Source organism: Eretmochelys imbricata, chromosome 16 (genome assembly GCF_965152235.1).
Source record: "Eretmochelys imbricata isolate rEreImb1 chromosome 16, rEreImb1.hap1, whole genome shotgun sequence".
Taxonomy (NCBI): Eukaryota; Metazoa; Chordata; order Testudines; family Cheloniidae; genus Eretmochelys; species Eretmochelys imbricata.
The window spans coordinates 10,987,847-11,006,662 of record NC_135587.1 but is presented as its reverse complement, the minus strand read 5'-3'; the positions used below and the strand labels follow the sequence as shown (position 1 = coordinate 11,006,662).

The 18,816-nt window shown below is 44.2% G+C and overlaps 1 protein-coding gene across 1 annotated transcript in view; it reads right to left on the bottom strand.

Moving 5' to 3' along the window:
* Positions 1-18,816, bottom strand: part of PAPPA (pappalysin 1) — a 213,735-nt gene that overhangs the window by 83,291 nt on the left and 111,628 nt on the right. The window contains exon 10 of the mRNA XM_077835969.1: positions 9,026-9,222. Coding sequence (XP_077692095.1) covers positions 9,026-9,222 — 197 coding nt within the window. The remainder of the gene's footprint in view (positions 1-9,025; positions 9,223-18,816) is intronic.

Sequence of the window (18,816 nt, the reverse complement as noted above, 5' to 3'; positions counted from 1 at the left end):
CCCTGATGAGAGGGGGGTGCCAACCAGGCCTGTTTTCTGTTCTCTGTGTGTATAACAGGCAGGATGATAAAATGATGTACTGTACTGGTTCCCTGAAAATGCAGACGAGGTTTTTCATTAGAGAAAACCTACCTACCTACCTTCCCTCAAGGTCTGGCCTTAATTTAGTACCAGTGTTATGGACTCCTGATCGTGTTTTGCTAGTGGTAAATGCCACCAGGTCCTAGCCAGGCAGGAGCAGTTTCCAGTACCTGAGGACTTTCAGTTTGATCTTCATTTCTGAAAAAGGTCAGATTAAACCTCTCTGCAAGTCCTGATGGTGGCTTTGCTCGCTGCATCATCCTTTGTTTCTTTTATCTATTTTCTGAACAGTACACAAAGGGAACACAGTGTACCAGCCCCTGGTCCTCACTGTTCTGTTTCCTTTAGATGACTTGCACATGTGCTCTTGAAAAATTGTTCTGAAAACCAAAGGATGGAAGGGAATCCCTCCAGTGTTTGGTAAAATAGCTTGGAATCTCCTCTGACATCTCACTATGTTTCCTCACTGTCCTCCTCTCAGGAATTGGCCTGAGACTACTACATTCAGCATGCGGGCTGGTGTTTACTACTGCAAAGATGAAATAAATGCTTAAGGAAGTGGGTGGGAGACAGACCATTGTTCTAACAGGTTTCAGAGTAACAGCCGTGTTAGTCTGTATTCGCAAAAAGAAAAGGAGTACTTGTGGCACCTTAGAGACTAACCAATTTATTTGAGCATGAGCTTTCGTAAGCTCATGCTCAAATAAATTGGTTAGTCTCTAAGGTGCCACAAGTACTCCTTTTCTTTTTGCGAAGACAGACTAACCAATCCGATGAAGTGAGCTGTAGCTCATGAAAGCTCATGCTCAAATAAATTGGTTAGTCTCTAAGGTGCCACAAGTACTCCTTTTCTTTTTGTTCTAACAGGGAATGCAGTCAAGTGATTAGCATTCTACCCTTTTTACTATCTAATCCCTGATTGCCCATTAAGATAACTGTCTTTTCCAATCTTCTCTATTCAATACAGCCTTTTCATGCCGGTCAGCACACATGGAAATCCTACTTCTCATTCAATTTTACTTTGAACTGTAGATTTCCTCAAAACACCAATCTGAGTTATGCACAGGAGGGATGGTGTCATTACTGAGGGACATCCTTCCAGCCTCCCAGGTGAGCCACCTCCAGCAGGGGACAGAAGATCAACAAGACTAGGTGGCTGGCGATACACTTGTTGGACTGCAGCAGACTGATGAAAAACACTTGATCACTCTTAGCAAAAGAGCTGAAAAATCATGTTTTCCCAGAGAGAGGTGATAAGAACAGACACCCACGAATTTGAACCAACCTTTCTTTAAGATTTGAAAATACCAGGATAACGTCTTTCATTTATGAGGGCCTCTGAATTTCCTAGTTCTGGGAAGCAGGACAGTCTAATCCTAGCCAGTGTGGCCCAGTGGACAGGGTACCAACTAGGACTCAGGAGGCCTGGGTTCTATTACTGTGTACCTGCCGGGTAACCTTAAACAACTGACTTCACTCTCTATGCCTCAATTTCCCCATCTGTTAAACTGATATGAAACCCCCCCATCTCAGAGTGGGGCTGTGACGAGGCTAAATTAATTCATATTTGTAAAGCAATTGAGATCTTCAAATGATGCACTAAGTGCCACTACTGAGCCATGGAGTGGAAGTGCCGGAGGTCTCCTGGGAAAGATCATTCTTTTGAGATTTCCAGCCCAGTTTGGCACAGTGGCAAGAGGCCAGCTCCTTGGCAGACTCAAACCTGCTATCAATGGCCAACTGAGGATTCCCTTGGAGTGCTGGAAGCTTGGGTGGCATATGGCCGCTGTAGTAGCTCCGCATCAGACCATTCTTGGCTCTGGTGCAGGTGCATGGCTGGTGAAAAAAGGGGTCTGGCCACAATGCTGCTATGTTAAGTTAATCTGAGCTGCTGGACTAACCACTGTCAGATGGCGTTAGACAAAACAGCCTTTAGGCCAGGGACCCAGTTATCTGGTCAGTAGACTCTGGGCCAAGGTCTGGTTTTAAGGACTTCCTGAACCGAATTCAGGCACTCAGGAAGATCAGTACTAGAAATCCATCTACATGAGCGGAGCATAGGCTTGAAAGAGAAACAGACAGTTCTTTTGCAACAGAAAGCAACTAGGACCCAGCTCACTGTTTTCCAGAACCAGCCTGTCATAAATATAAAGGGAAGGGTAACCACCTTCCTACATACAGTGCTATAAAATCCCTCCTGGCCAGAGGCAACATCCTGCGACCTGTAAAGGGTTAAGAAGCTCAGCTAACCTGGCTGGCACCTGACCCAAAGGACCAATAAGGAGACAAGATACTTTCATATCTGGGGGGGGGGGGGAGGGTTTTGTTTGTGCTCTTTGTTTACGTGGTTGATCTCTCTTGGGACTGAAATCCATCTTCTCCAACCCATCCTAACCCAAGTCTCCAATATTGCAACCAGTAAAGGTAAGCCAGGCAAGGCGGATTAGTTTATCTTTTGTTTTATGTGAATTTTTCCTGTGTTAAGAGGGAGGTTTATTTCTGTTTTCTCAAAAAGAAAAGGAGTACTTGTGGCACCTTAGAGACTAACCAATTTATTTGAGCATAAGCTTTCGTGAGCTACAGCTCACTTCATCGGATGCATACTGTGGAAAGTGTAGAAGATCTTTTCATATACACACAAAGCATGAAAAAATACCTCCTCCCACCCCACTCTCCTGCTGGTAATAGCTTATCTAAAGTGATCACTCTCCTTACAATGTGTATGATAATCAAGTTCGGCCATTTCCAGCACAAATCCAGGTTTTCTCACCTTTCTGTTTTCTGTAACTTTAAGGTTTTGCCCAGAGGGGGGATCCTCTGTGTTTTGAATCTGAATACCCTGTAAAGTATTTTCCATCCTGATTTTACAGAGATGATTTTTACCTTTCTTTTTTTTTTTTAAATAGAATCCTTCTTTTAAGAACCTGACTGATTTTTCCATTGTTCCAAGATCCAGGGGTTTGGGTCTTTGGATAATTTTGTAACCAATTGGTTAGGATATTATTCTCAAGCCTCCCCAGGAAATGTGGTGTGTAGGGCTTGGGGGGATATTTTAGGGGAAGACGTCTCCAAGTGGCCTCTTTCCCTGTTCTTTGTTTAAAACGCTTGGTGGTGGCAGCATAGGGTTCAAGAACAAGGCAAAGTTTGTGCCTTGGGGAGTTTTTAACCTAAACTGGTAAGAATAAGCTTAGGGGGTCTTTCATGCGGGTCCGCACATCTGTACCCTAGAGTTCAGAGTGGGGAAGGAACCCTGACACAGCCACTAATGGTTCCTCTTAGGGTATATCGGCACAGCAATTAAACACCTGCGGCTGGCCCAGCTCAGCGGACTCGGGCTTGGGCTATAAAAATTGTTCGGGCTCCCTGGGAGGAGAGTCCCAGAGTCCAGGCTTCAGCCTGAGCCCAAACGTCTACATAGATTTTTAGCCCTGCAGCCCGTGCCCCATGAGCCTGAGTCAGCTGACCTGGGCCAGCCACGGCTGTGCCATGGGTCTTTTATTCCAGTGTAGACATACCCTTAGCAGGATTCTGTGTCAACCAAGAGGCCAGCAGTTCAAAGCCTGGATGTGCTATCAATAACCAAGACATTTACAAAGCAAATCATCTTATTAAAACTGGGGATTGTTTCTCAATCCAAGCACAACAGACATGTCACTGCTGACGAGCAGGAGCACGCGGCTTCTAACAGGGAAATTCGGACACGGCCACTCGCAGGGCCAAGAGACAGACACCTTCCCTTTTCTCAAGCAGGTCACCTCAAAGGAAGTGGCGGGTTTCCTCTTTTCCCCACCCCCATCCAGGATTATTATATTTATTGGCATTGCCAGATCTTTGGGGAATTCTCTTCTGAGCTATATTTATTTGTTGAAATAAAACTATGTGGCAGAAACCTGGGAATGGATTCTTCATCCTTGTCAATGTCATTACCGTAATTGCTCTACTCCCCCCACCCTCCCAGATCCCCATTTTGCAGTGCTGTTATTTCCTTTATGCTGGGGCTCTCTCTCTCCTAGCACACAGAATATCAGCAGGTCAGCGGTTCTGTAATTCTAGAAAGGCTTTTGCAGCAGGGAGAGTGATGTGCTTATTGCTTATACACATGGGTTTGTAGAAGTATAAGAACTGAGAGAGGGTACAGAAGTAACAACAGAACAACAGTCCCTTTCCATGACTTCTTACTCCAATGGGAGTCCCTGTGTGGTGACCCTAGGCAGCACAGGGTATATGAGTCAGTCTGGGAGCTTAAAAGCCAGAAAGAACCACAGGGTCTCTCTGTGTCCAGCAGACTCAATACAAAATCTCCTTTAGATTAGTTACAACTGAGCTCTGCTTCCTTTCCATCCAGGGGACAACACAGGTACCAGCAGCAAGCATAAACTGAATATTTACACGGTGACTTGCTGTAATCAGCTTCTGCACAATTGGGAGGAAATGCAATCAAGGCCTGCTAAGCTATTTAGGGGCTGGCACTGAAGGTCGCCAATGCAAACATCAGCTTCTGGGTCCTGCACGCCATGTTGATATAAGTGGGATAATAACAAGCAGGGCTTGCTGTAAGTGCAATAGTAAGCTATCCAAAGATTCTCTTTTTATTCCTTTATTAAAACCACTTAACGGCTCAATGGGAATTAAACCACAAAAGAGTTAGCCATCCACAAGTGGGAGCGATGCCAACCAGAGGTGAGGCGAAATGGCCTCCCAGGCCCCCTGTGGTCACTCCACACATGCGAGCGCTCCATCTGCTTTTCGCTCATAAAACAGTGGATTTCCCTTCAGAAGATCTCCAAGGTAAACAATCCTTCCTGAAACCAGCCTGTTAGCGTTTGTGTGGACTTCCCATAAAGGATATTAGCAAAGGCAAAGCTGTGCCGAAAGCTTGCTCTAAAAAGCAACAACAACAAAAACAAAACAACACCCCCCAAACACAAGAGTGTGATTTGATGCAACCTGCTCTAAAAACAAACAAACAAACAAACAAACAAACCCCTCTGTTTGGTGCTGTTGGAAAATAAGGGAAACACATGCACAATGAGAACGCTGACCGAATACGTAGCCTTCTAGCCAAACCTGCCTCCTCAAATCCCAGTGAAAAGCAATGTGGCCTCCCATTCGCACTCTGTCTAGTCCACAGCAGACTTTCTTCCTTAAAACTCTCCACTGGTGCACCTTTACTCATGGTGGCGGTGGCAGAGGTCCTAGAGTGGACTGGGAGAGCCGGCATGTTAACCACTGTGTCGTCTAATGCAGGGGTTACTAGTGTGCGGGCTGGGGGATGCATTAATCTTGCCATCCCATATTTCTAAATGGGACCCAGCAAGGTGCCAGCTAAATGGGAAGAGGGGGCTCTCAGGGGCTTCCAGGATGGAAAACGTTCTAGCCTTCTCAAGGTAGGTCTCTATGGCACAGTGATTAAAGAACCCCTGGCCACACTAGCACTCCCACTAGAGCATCACCTACAGTGACAGCAATAAGGAATTGTAAAAAACAGGGCTAATGCAGACGTGGGGTCCTATCTTCAGCTGCTGTACATCGACTTAGCTCCACTGCTGTTCGTGGTGTTTCACTGACTTATACTAGCTGAGGATCTAGCCCAGGTCCTGTAAAGAATTACACCAGCCTCAGCAACCTCCAGCACACGAAAAGTTCCAAGGAAACACTACATGCATAAGGCATGTGCCTGGATAATGATTCTCAAAGCATTTATGGAAAAGAGAAGATCCTTAAAAACCTACTGAAAGACTTGTAGGTTGAAGAGTTGCCCGACAGTGTGTAGGTTGCCCAGAAACTCCTTGTCCATCAGTGACGGATAACTAGTTGCCCCTGCATGAAACATCATCAGAGGATGAGAACTTAGAAATCAGGAAAATACGGTGTAGGTACAAGTAGCTTGGCATTTGTGCAGTGTTGCTGACTGGTCCAATTTGGCTTTAAATGTGACATTATTAGTTCTGAGAATATTTCTTAATCAGCTCTGAACAGTGGCTGCCAGGAAAATAGAAGTGGCCGGTCTATCATTTTTGCCTCTGTGGAAAGTGTGACTACTTAAAAGGTGAGGGGAGGTTTGGCCTCTCCATTTTTCAAATTTATACCTGTGTGCCAAGATGGTGTCATTCTTTACAAGCATTTTGGACATTGGATATCCAAAAAACAGACTGGATTTTGTAGCTTCTTTTTTTTTCTTAGTATTTCAATATTTATCAATCTAGTACTCATGAGTAACCCTACAATAACAAAACACATGCAATCCAGTACCCACGGGTAATCTTAGAACATCAAACAAACTTGTGCAATACAGTTCTCATGAACAACCAGCCCTACCATAGCAAGCAACTGGGCTCAGTACATTGCTTGTAAACAAACCCAGAATAGCTAACAAATGCGATCAGGCCAATACTCAGAAGCCACTCTACAATATCAAGGAAAGACACCGAGCCCAAGACTTATGAATGACATGACAGTAGCTAACAAATGTGAACAAACTGCTGCTCGGGAGCAGCCTCGGACAGAAATAAAGTTGTGGTGAGAAAACAATTTCAAATATCCAAAGATGGGGGGGAGGGGGAGAAACACCCGAAGTGACTTTAAAAAGAAAGTACTTAAAATGTTTTTAAAGCACCTTGACAGTGCCATTTTAATTACGGAAAACATGGATAGTTAGCAAACAGTGAGCTTACGTATTTTGTGTATTATCATGTGCCACACTCATTTCAGGGGATTCAGATGGGAAAAGCCAGCACAAATGCCTTTTTATTTTCAAGCAAAAGACTACAACACCATGAAAAACTATAACTGAAAATACACACACACACACACACACAACTCTGAATACTGTTCTGATGGGGAAAGGCATCCCTTCCACCAGTAATCTCCGTAGGAAAAAGAAGCCACAGGCTTGGGTGCTTTGGGCAGATAATGAAGCTGGAGGAGTCAGCGCTCCACTGATTGTCACATGCAGTGATTAGAGGGGGGTCTTAGGTTAATTTTCACCCTGTCAGGGCTTCTTGTTAAGATGCTGATGGCGTACTGCCTGGTCTAAGTATCAGGGGGTAGCCGTGTCATTGTTTTTGTGGATACAGACTGTGGAGTCCGGTGTACCTTAAAGACCAACAGATTTACTTGGGCATAAGCTTTTGTGGGTAAAAAAACCACTTCTTTAGATGCATCCGAAGAAGTGGGTTTTTTATCCACGAAAGCTTATGCCCAAATAAATTTGTTAGTCTTTAAGGTGCCACCGGACTCCTCGTTGCCTGGTCTACATGTTCCACGGTGATATGTAATGAGCTGTTCTGCAAGTTATGAAGCTGCCTTGGTCATGTGGAAAACAATGGCACCATACACATATGTCTTTAACTTCAGAAGGTCAATGAACTTAATGCACTAGTGCAATGGGAACATGGCCACATACATACAGACTCCATGGTTGTTAACGGGGACACACCCTGGGCCCTTAAGCACCAAAAGGACAAAGGCCTACCTGTTGAGCTAAAGGAATATCCTTTATCTGGGAGTGTCAGCTCTTAGGGGCACTGTGGCCAGTCACAAGGGGGAGACATGTTTACATGCATTGAGCCTGTGTGATGCAACAGTGTCCCTCCCGTATGTATATTTTCTTCATGAGGCTGTGACAACCTCGTCTCAGCTGGGTACAACAAACATGCTTGACTTGTGGCCGCACAGTAGGGTTTTTTTCCACAGCATGATCGTATGTCCCCTACTTCACTGCCTACGTGTATTTGTATAAGTACACTACGAAAACAGATCTGCTATCCTGCAGTGCCTCAGCTGGGATAGAGTGCCTGGGGGACACGCACACTGAGCAGTGCCAGAAGCATATTAGGCCATGCATTTTGGAATGTTCTAATGCACAGAGAATGGAGAGGGAGGAGGAGCAGGGGCACCTGTGCACAGAAAGAATAAAAGATCATATCAAACAGGTAACCACAAGGCAACCACATGCAATCCTAGCCTGGTAGTAAGCTTGATGCTGCCATGGTACTAACCCAATACTAATGGCACTTTATGTTTTTGGAGTGGACTTTGTCACTAACTGGTTACAGATTCATGTACAATATAAACTGGACCAAGTGGTTTGGTGAAAGTTATTCTCACTTGCAGGCCTCTTGGAAGTGTTTAGAATGTATAATTCACAGTTCAATCTTTTGCTGTATATGTTGACATTACACATCCTTCTACACTGCCCTTCCATGACCCATTCTAGATAATCATGGGTAGTTCTACCAGGGGAACAGGTAGTGAGGAGCTGTTTACTTTAGAGAAGTACTCATGACGAAAGTATACAAAGTAATGAATGGTACAAAGCAGATCGATTGATCCCCACTGTTCACCCTTTCTCAGAAAATAAGAATGAGGGGACATTCAATGACACTGAAAAGTGACAAATTCAAAACTGTTAGAAGAAAATATTCCTTCATACAACACACGGTTAGCCTTTGGAACTCATTGCCACAAGATAGCATCAAAGACAAGAGATTCCAAAAAGGATTCAATATCAATACAGATAACAGGAATATCCAGCCTTACAAGCAATAGATATGAATAAACAAATGCTTTGGAAGGGATATAAATCTTCAAGCTTTGGTACATAAGGTAACTTTAACGAATGGGCTTTAGGAGGAAACCTTCCTTGTGGGCAGATTATTTTACAATGGCCTCTTGCAGAGTTCTTCCTCTGAAGCAGCACGTATTGGCCACTATTAGATAGGATTCAGAAGCAGAGAGACCAGTAGTTTGAGCCAGTTCCTACCCGGTCATTAGAGGCAGAATCTGGAGCTCGTTGCTGCTTGGCAGACTCATACTGAAGACAGCTAACCTCAGTAGCTTTCCTGATCCAAGTTGCAAGTTAATTGGATGGATCTACAGATGGAAGTTTTGCATTGTTGGACTTAGCTTTACAGCAGGTGAAGAGGGCTTGGGTCTTTCTTACCTGAGTTGCTGCTGGCTGACCAATGACCACCCAGCCTGGGCACCCCTGGTCACTATGATGAGAGACTGACGCGTTGGAAGCCCACTGGTCTAGGAAGCCTTTGGGGGTATAAACCCCACAGTCTTTGATGCTGGTCATTTGCTCAAACTCCTCACATACCCCATCACCATCATGGAAGTAGCACCTGCTGGGCTCGTCTGCAGTGAGAAATCAAAGAGGAATAATTACTAAGGACTTCCCACACTCACCTGTGTCCCCAGTTGCTTGGGTCACAATAGGCCAGGCAAAGGAAGTGGTAATGCATCCCCCATCCAGGTCCATGTGCAGTAATGGCAGTGGTCATTTAGCAGCGCAAGATGATATGATTTTAAGAAAGCAGAACAAAGAAAGAATGCAGCTCTTCTGCCATATGAAAGTCCCCAGGATACTTCCTAGCCCGTGTCTTCCCTGCATATTTTTACCTGTATCCATTTTTAAAGGATCTTACTAAAGCTTAGTGCTGAGAAAGAAAATGCACTTACAGGGCCAAATTCTTAGCTGGCAGAACTTCATTGACTTTGATGGAGTTAAGCCAACAGAGAATTGGGTCCACAATGTTTCCCTTTTTTGTTCTTAAATGACACTTGCAAAACGACAAAAACTAAATTCAGTGATGGTCAACACTGCCAAATGAACAGCCCTAGGGAGAAACTAAAGGCCAAATGTATCTGTTTATTCAGATACAGCGTGGGCAGCGGAAGGGTAAACTTGCCACACACATACCGCCCCAACCGATGTGACTTAGACTTGACCTGGAAGGATCAGAAGCAAGAGGGGACTTAAATCTCTTTATTCATTTATTCTGTGGCTTCTCTAATGAGACCGCCAGCAAAGATGCCCATTAGTGCCAGATTTTTGAGGTTGCGTCTGTGACGCTCACCCAGTAGGAACTGAACGGAGACCAACCCTCTTCTTTTAAACAGACTTCAGACCAGTAATGACTTTCAGTCACTGAAGGCCTCACTGAGAATTAAATCTCTGACCTATCAGTATCCCAGTTTATATCATGTTATCATTGCCAAGCATCCAGTCCCAACATGCTGTTGTATTTTTGTCTGGTAAAGAAGTTACTGCAAAAATGGTAGGAAATTGGCATGGGCGGCTAGTTGGAATGGTGGAAGTGACCCCGGATGAGAATTGAGTCCTTTCTGAAGATAGGTGTCAGCAAATTCAATAGTCACTCAATTCTGAGTCACTTCCAAAATACGAAACCCCCTGTTTATTTTTCCTCATAGTTTACACAATGAAATACCATTGCATGAGCCAGAATAAATCAGTTTATTATAATTCAATTATGTAATGAGTTTCTCTCCCCTCCCCCCACCCACCCCAATGTAAGGTTCTAATCCCTTAATATCAGGCCTGGTCAAAAGAGTGGAAGGTAACAAGAAGACAATGAACACTTGCATGCTGCATTCCCTTGCTTCTGACATCTGTGGTCACCTAAAGAAGAACTCCACCATTTCATGCCTCTTCAGCTCTTTTTCTATTTACCTTTCCTTCACATGTGCATTAACGCTTTTAGACATCTCTCTGACATGCCTGGGTAACTCTGGTATCAAGCGGCCAAAGCTGTGCACGGTTTTCGGAAAACGACATCCCAGATTAGGGGAGGATCTGAACAGAAATCTCCAAGAAATATTCAGGTCTGGAAAGATGGTGGTAAATAACCCAAAGCAAAACACCACTTATTCTTTGGAAAAAGGGTTTTATGTTCTCTTATAAAGAGACCGATTTCCTTAAAAAGTACAAGCAACTAAAGACCGCCAAACTTAAAAAAAAACAGACTTTCCCTTATAGACAGACACATGGCAAGTACAGACACTCTGAGGCAGCTTGCTCACGGACACACACTGACTGAGACGCACATTTATTGACAAACACATGTACATGCAAATGCACGCACATACCCGCTCATAGCCCACCGATACTCATCCATGCACACAACCCCCATGCAGGGATAGCCCCACTAACAGAGACACACTCTCCATCCACACATCCATCCTACACATACGCATTTAGACACAATCTCCACAAACAGACTGATTTGTCACTATAGGCACTGGAGTAAGCACAGAATTTATATAACCAATGTTCTCCTGTACTGTTTCCAAATGTTCCCTCCTAATGCGATGATAAATGTAATGGGCCTCTGATAACATCATGTGTTTGGGATAAAAGAATACTCAAGACCTGCTCCAATCAGATGACTTAATTCATATTCACATGGAGAGGAAGCTGCCTTCGAATAGCTGTGATCCAGGCCAGTGTGTGATTCTTACAGAGGCTAATTTGTTCCTGATTATGTTTAAGACCCCAATAAATCTGTCTGCTCGGAGTCTGCAAAACCCAAGGGAGGAACAGAATGGAGAGACAGAGATGTCTGAATTAAATGGAGACTGCCCAGATGATTAGCAAACAGCAATGTGGTGTGTGTGTGTGTCCCATCTCCAATTCCAGTCCCAATGAGTCAGTGTGCTCTGCCCTTTATTACCTGTCGCTAACACTGGCTGAATGGCATTACTTATGCGAGCCAATAGAAGATCAGGTGTTCAGTCAATGATGTAAGCTTTGAAAAATGAGGGAGGAAAAGTGGTTTTACAACGGCATTTTGCTTTTTAAGGGAATGTGTTCTTGCCACTAGCAAATCATTCTGAAACATTTAAAGATGTCCTTTTATGGGGGGAATAAATACTGGAAAGTTTCCAACCTCATGGCTCTGAATTTCAATATGCCTCCAAACCTCATCACATAAATACTCTCACATATGAGTGAACCCCAAGAGGCTGAGCTTTCCGACCTCTTTCCGAATTTTGTAGATGCAAAAGGGGTGCACATCAGAATCAAGATGCTAGCCGGTGCCCAAACTAACGTCACATGGGTGACTGAAGGGAAACCAGAGGGACTGATTTTCAGAGGCGCTGAGTAGCTGCAACTCCTGTTGACTTCAGATGGGGCTTTGGGTGCTCAGCACAGCTGAGAATCAGAGCCACAATTTTCATACTGCACTTGGGTAATGTTCTGGTCAGGTCTTCCTGAGACTTCCCTCACTACTTGTGAAAATCTATGGGCTTGACTGTCGTCCCTCCGTGGTGCGCATCCAGCATAACTCCACTCAGTCAATGGAATTATATGGATTCAGAATCAGAAAGAGGAGAAGTGGGCCCTATATTTCACAATAGTCAGGACAATACGAGGTACTCTCAGCAGTAACAAATACATCCAAGCTTTCTTTACCCCATCCTTATCAGCCCCAAACGTCCCCTTCAGCATGGTTCCTGTCCATTCATATATCCGCTCTTTCGGGCAATTTTATCACATTCTAAAATAAAGGACTCTTCAACACTGCTCTTGTCCATCATTCTGAGAAATCTGGCAAGAGCCTTGGTTGGCCAGAATGTACTGGCATAGCGTGAAAGACTTTACCCAGCTCCAACCACCAAATCTGATTATGTCAGGGACTTCCATTCCTAGTGGAATAGGACAGCAGTTCTTTGTAAGACCCATGGCTGATGTTTCACCGACCTTGGAAGCAATGTTTCCAAAGTCAGAAGGACAGCAAAGACTGGATGTGTGCAAAGTAAGGCAGGGAAGGAAGCAGGACGTGACGCTGAATGCAATCACATTTGGCCAAGCAATAATCTCTTCTCCTGCGAGACAACTGTGATGATAACCTGGTGTTTTTTTAATGGATAGTTCTTTTCCAACAGCCTATTTCACCCTCCAGTCTACCCTGCTAGGCCTCAGTCAGGATCAAGGCCAATTGTGCTACGCCTATATACACATAGGTGAGGGCATGGTCTACAGTTGCATGACCTGACGCTGCAACGAGCTCCATGTGGACACTGTGAAACTCATCACTGGATCAGGACTAAGCTAAAGCACAATTTATGAAGAATCTACAAGCACGGGCCTTTAGGACAGTGGACACTTCCCCCAAATTATTTGCAGTGGACTCTTCTTTTTGTTTTATTTATCAGGCACCAAATTAGGTGGAAGGTAGAAGGCACTTGGATAGGAGCTACTGCTCTTACCAGACCCTGTTGTGCACTCCATCGCTGTACAAACCAGGCCAGGATTTAAAGAGACCATGTATGGTGGCAGTAGGCAGCACCCACTATGTTTAACCACTTGAGAGCCAGAGAGAACCTAGACTCTAACTGTGTCTAGTAGCCTCAACAAAAAATCCCCTTTATTTTACTTACATCTGAGTCTGGTCTCCTCCCTAACACAAGGGATACTGCAGGCTCCATCTGCCATTTCCTGACATTCCCTTTCGCTGGATTGGACCCAGATTCCTTTGCACAGTAGGGTTCATCTCACCTCCTGGTACCAGTTGCATTTATAAAAATAGTTTTGCTGTGGTGCTTCTCTCTATTGCTAGTTGCTTGCTCCTTGTACTGTGTCAACTAACGGAGTTGCTTTTCAGTTTGAAATTGTGTCTAATTTTAACTGCTCAACCTGGAAGGGGTCCTGAAGCGGAGCAGCTGCTGACTGTGAGCAAGAGTGACATAAAATAATTAATACAGATGCCAAAATCAAATCAAAATCTGGAACAGCAAAACTGTTGCAGGGGCAGCAGTTGGGAATGGGAGATGGAGTCTCTCTGGACGTTTTGATACAGATGCCCAAAGACCTGAGCTGAACTCTGAAAGAAACCAAAGTAATAATCCAGGCAATCCAAGTTCCCTTCCCCCTAGAAAACCGTCAGTGCAGGCACTGGAATTTTTAAGCCAAACCTTGCCCCTTTTTCTATTGCTGACAGGTTTGCCCCGGAACAGGACAGTCTCTGAATGGCACATGCAAGCTCTCTGCTAAGCTCTGCGGACCCTGGTGTAGGTGATGTGTCTGAGGAAAGAGGTATGGCAAGACAGCTGCTGCTTTCCAGTGAGCCCCAGCTTTAACCAGACTTTGCAACCCACAGCAGCCCTGAGTCTCGTCTCCATCATACAGGGGCTAACGTGTTGGGGTGAGGACGGAAAGCCACCTTTAGCATGGGTCCCCAAGCACAGCTCCCCACAGCAGAAAATTCAGCTCTCAGCATCCAGTGTTCCCATTTCTCACTGGGTTCAGAGATAAGGGAAAGTACAAAGCAAGGCAGGTGGTAGAAAACCTTTTTCGGAAGCTGCTAACATTGCTAATATTGTAGTTCACAGAAGGATTGTGGCTACCTGTTCAGGGAGAGGCTAGAGCTTTACTCCAGTGAAACTGATTAAGTTTGGGACACATCAGGAAGCAGACATGCAGGATACAGACTTATCTGTGATGGGCAGCCTTCCACACTGTGGGGAAAAAAATAAGATCTACCCAATTCACGGCACAGAGCACATCCTCAGACAAGGCCTTTAATGTCCAAGCAGAATGGTCAAAGTGCTGGGGACAGACACCCAGTGCAGCTTCCTGTTTTCAGCTCAGAATACAGTGATTGGCACCAGAATAGTCTTCTTTTGTACATTAACTACTGTTTTTTTAAAAGTCAGGACAAAAAAGAAGTATTTTTAAGCTCAGCTGTTTATTTAGGGACAGTTCCAACTACAACAACCCTCATGCCTCATAGCTATTCCTCCCCTCTCCCCCCCAAAAAGGGACAAAAATGCACACACATTGTCTCAGAGTAACGGATTCTTGGAACAGAGCGGGCATTAAATCTTAACCCCTAAAGGTCTGTTTGACCCTCCCAGGGAGATGACAATTGGCATACGGGTCTTCCCAATCACCAGAGGAAATATTCAGACCGATTAAGGCCAAATCACGGTCTCTACAAAGTCAGTGGGGAAAAAACAAACAAAACCCATTGACCTACATAAAGCCAGGATTAGACCCACTAGTTAATAATCTGCACTAGATTATTTAATCTGCAGATCTGGCTACAGAACTCGCATTAACAGATGAGCAGGTATTTGTTCAGAGGCTCCCATATCAAAATAAGAAGTGGTTCCACTGGCTACCCTTTGAAGGTGGGCACTGGAGGCCAGTTTCTGCACCATTCAAATCAATGGGAGTTTTACCATTGACTTCAGTGGGAGCAGGATCAAGCCCTCGGTGAGGAGGCTTGAAATCCAGGATGTCTGTTATCCCTCTCATTCATTTTGACAAAACTGGGGATAGTTACATTTCTTCTGTCAATACAAGGTTTCAGATGAATTTTCCTTTCTGTAAATTTTAACTGAAGAGAGGAAAAATAGTTGACTAGGACACATGGAAACTGCACCGAATAAAGTCACATCTCAGTAACTTGTGGCATTTTTCATCAGTGAAATAAAATGGGTAGATAGACATTCTTGGAAATGAAGTAAATGTGGATGTCACACTCTACGGGGGAATATTTAGAGGCTTGGAGGAAGGTGACAATCATCTTGGAGCGTCTTCTGAACTGAAAGGTCAAACACAAGGAGTGTGTAGTATTACCCTTTGATCATTCAGCGACTTCCTATAAACTCAGCCTGCCATCCCTGGGCTTCTCCTTTGACCAAGGTGACTAGGATCTTCAGTACGATTTAGTGGCCTTAGCTCAACATAATAACTATGTAATTCATCTGTGTGCCACAGATTGCAGATAAAATGACAACTCACCTGCAGTGAGTGGGACTAAAATCTTGATACTTCACCTCCAAAAACACAAACCTCTGTCATTTGAGCTAAAAGAGATTTTCCATAGCGAGCCAGCAGTAGTAAACTATTTATCTTTTCTGTAAACCAACTACCCACGTACTCATGAGTTCTAATTTTGCTTCCACCTCTCACTCTCTATCTGCTTGGGCAAGTCACTGAAACTCTTTGTGCCTCTATCCACCCATGAAAATGGAGCTGATGATACACCATTACTTCAGAGAGGATTAGTGCAGATTCATTAACTGGTTTTTGGAGATCACACTGAAAAGCTAATTGGGTTTCCGGTGGAAGTGGGTGATAGCCACAGGGGAAGGAGATGTTTTGAACATGAACAAAGTTAGCAGTGTGGATCTTTCAGAAGCTTGCCAATTTGCTTTAGAGGCAGGGAAGTAACCTTTGCGAAAAACCAAGTGGCATCATTCACAAAGAAAGTCAAACCACTGGTCTGCATGCTAAAAACTACCCTGTTAATGATGACAGCCCCTGAAAATTGACACTAGTATTATTGCTAACTTGCCAAATGAGTAATTACACACCTTGGAACGTGCAGCCACATGCTCCCAAGGGCTGCAGAAAATGTTGAGCTTCAAAGTATTTACTGGAAGCTGAATATTGGGGTGTGTGTGAATTTTGGCCGAAGAGCTCCAGTTAGCAACATTCATTTCCATTTACTATGAGGTTCTACTACAGACCCACCTTAGTTTGTTAGCAGCAATACTCATTCCCCAAGGTACTTGGGTCCACATTTTGGCCTTAGGACACCACTGCTCTTATGTAGCCTGATCCAGTGAGGTACTGAGCGTGTCCTGGAAGGGGCTAAGTGCCCTCCACTCCAGTGGTGCACTCAGCCCCTGGCTGGATTTGTAAAGACCTTTTTACCATTCTCAAAAGAAAAAAAAAAGCACCATTAACTGCTGTACAGGGATGTGGAGTCAGCTGTCAAAACCACATGTTCCTGTGCAGGAGTGGGTGTGTGGGTGGTGGTGGGGAGGATGGGAGCTCAGTCTCCTCTGAATACCCACAATGAATATGGATGGTCATCCATCAATTTATTTTAAGCACATTACTTCTCTGTCAAAAAAAAAAAAAAAAAAAAGACATATAAAATTAGTTTTATGTCACTCACTTAACATTGCATTTTCCCTAGAGGCTCATGCTCCAAATAGAGATAGCAAGCTCATGAATATTAATTATTTCCCTGAATGCAATACAGTCTCCAGACAATGAGACTGGGGAGAATGCTACACCTAATGTATGGAAAATTGGCGAGGTAAATGATGGATCCTCCACATTTGCAGTTTCCAACTGCAAGGAGAGGCTTTTCCAAACAGGGAAAGACAGACCAGGGCGACAGAGGTAGAACGATAAAGTTGATGCCAAAGCATAAGCTGAAAAGCAGTGATATTAAAACGACATTAGCAACTTAAAAAACACACATCTCTCTGAACGTTTTTCACCTACCGCTGTGCCAAGCAGCCCCGAAAATCACTCTAGCTGAAAGAGATCGGGGATAAAAATTGTCCTCTTTGTTTTCCTGGAGTTTGTTTCCTTTTTGGCATTTGACAGCACGAGGCCCTGATCCAGCAGATGTGTAATGAGGATTTCAATGGGACCGATCATGTGCTTCAAGTTATGGTCGCACTTCAAAGCTTTGCTGGCCTTGGTGTGCAGTTGGTTTCCTGACTTGTTTACATGGGCCTTTCTCACCATGATGTGAGGGGGAAGTTAAGTAATAAATGAGAATAATAGTAAATGTGATTGTAATAACCCACAAATTGCCAGGCAGACTCAGGGGTAGATGCAGGACCTGAAACTCCTTTAAAGACATTTTTTAACTAGTCTTTCAGCCTTTACTATGCTCCTGTCATAATATCTTCTCACAGGTTTCTTTGATATTCTTTGGTGTCTTTTCCAATATAGCCTTCTCTTTCTTCAGAATGGTAGGAGAATGTGCATCCCACCACTGTACGCCTTTACTCGGGCAAGTAAGGACCAGTTGGATAAGTAAACTTTTATTAAAAGATGCTCATGGAGACTCTCATCTTCAGGCAATTGGTTTGAACCTGGCTCTGGTCCATAGTGACCCCAAATCATTTCCATGCCATGAGGCCTCATTGTCAATGTGAAATGAATCAGGGATCTCCATCCAACTACAGGACAGCTGTATGGGTGTGTGTGTGTGTTGCAATGGGGCAAAGCTCGGATTTGCTTTTCTCCTGCAGCATGTTGTTAACAGGAGAGGAGAAACTTTCATCCAGGGACCGAATTCCAAACTCCATGGGGAAAGAACAAGGGCTCCATGAGCAAAAATCCACTAAGCAGAAACTAGTGGATGTGGGCATAGAATAAAATTGGGGCTGGAGAAGGACTAATGACATTGCAGTATCACATTTAAAAGGAAGCACTGCCAGATGCTTTAATTAATTAATTTATTTATTCCACATGTCGCTCTTCAGTTTGGTGTGAGAGCATCTTGCAAGAACTAAATGCTATTAATCTTATCTGTTTTCTTTTCTCGGCTTTCTGTTCTGAGAAGGCCAGGGCAGCCTGACAGTAAAGACCACACAGCTTTCTCCCCCGCCTCTCTCCTTGGTTCACCCCACCCCTCCCATGGCAAAGCAGATTGATCACAGCCTTATCTGATTATAAGGGGGAGGATGAGGGAAAACAAAAACAAAACAAAAAAAGAGAAGCAGCCTAACTGAGTTATAGGCACCAGTGCAAAGCGTCCTGAGAGCTGCTGTGTGCCATGTACACAAAACAAAGTGAACCTGTCAGAGACAAAAATAAAAGGCCCTGATGGCAAGAGATGTAGAGGGAAAGCAGCAGATTTAAGCTTGCTAGTATTTGCTTGCTTAATTGCATTTCTGCTCTAGCAAAGAAGGTGAGGAGAGTCGTCTCTCCGGAGGTGTGAATGTGCATGCCTGTTAAACCTCCGATCATGGAGACCTCAGAGTATCTTTTGATTCTGAAAAAAGAAAAGGAGGACTTGTGGCACCTTAGAGACTAACAAATCTATTTGAGCATAAGCTTTCGTGAGCTGCAGCTCACTTCATCGAAAGCTTATGCTCAAATAAATTTATTATCTCTAAGGTGCCACAAGTCCTCCTTTTCTTTTTGCGGATACAGACTAACACGGC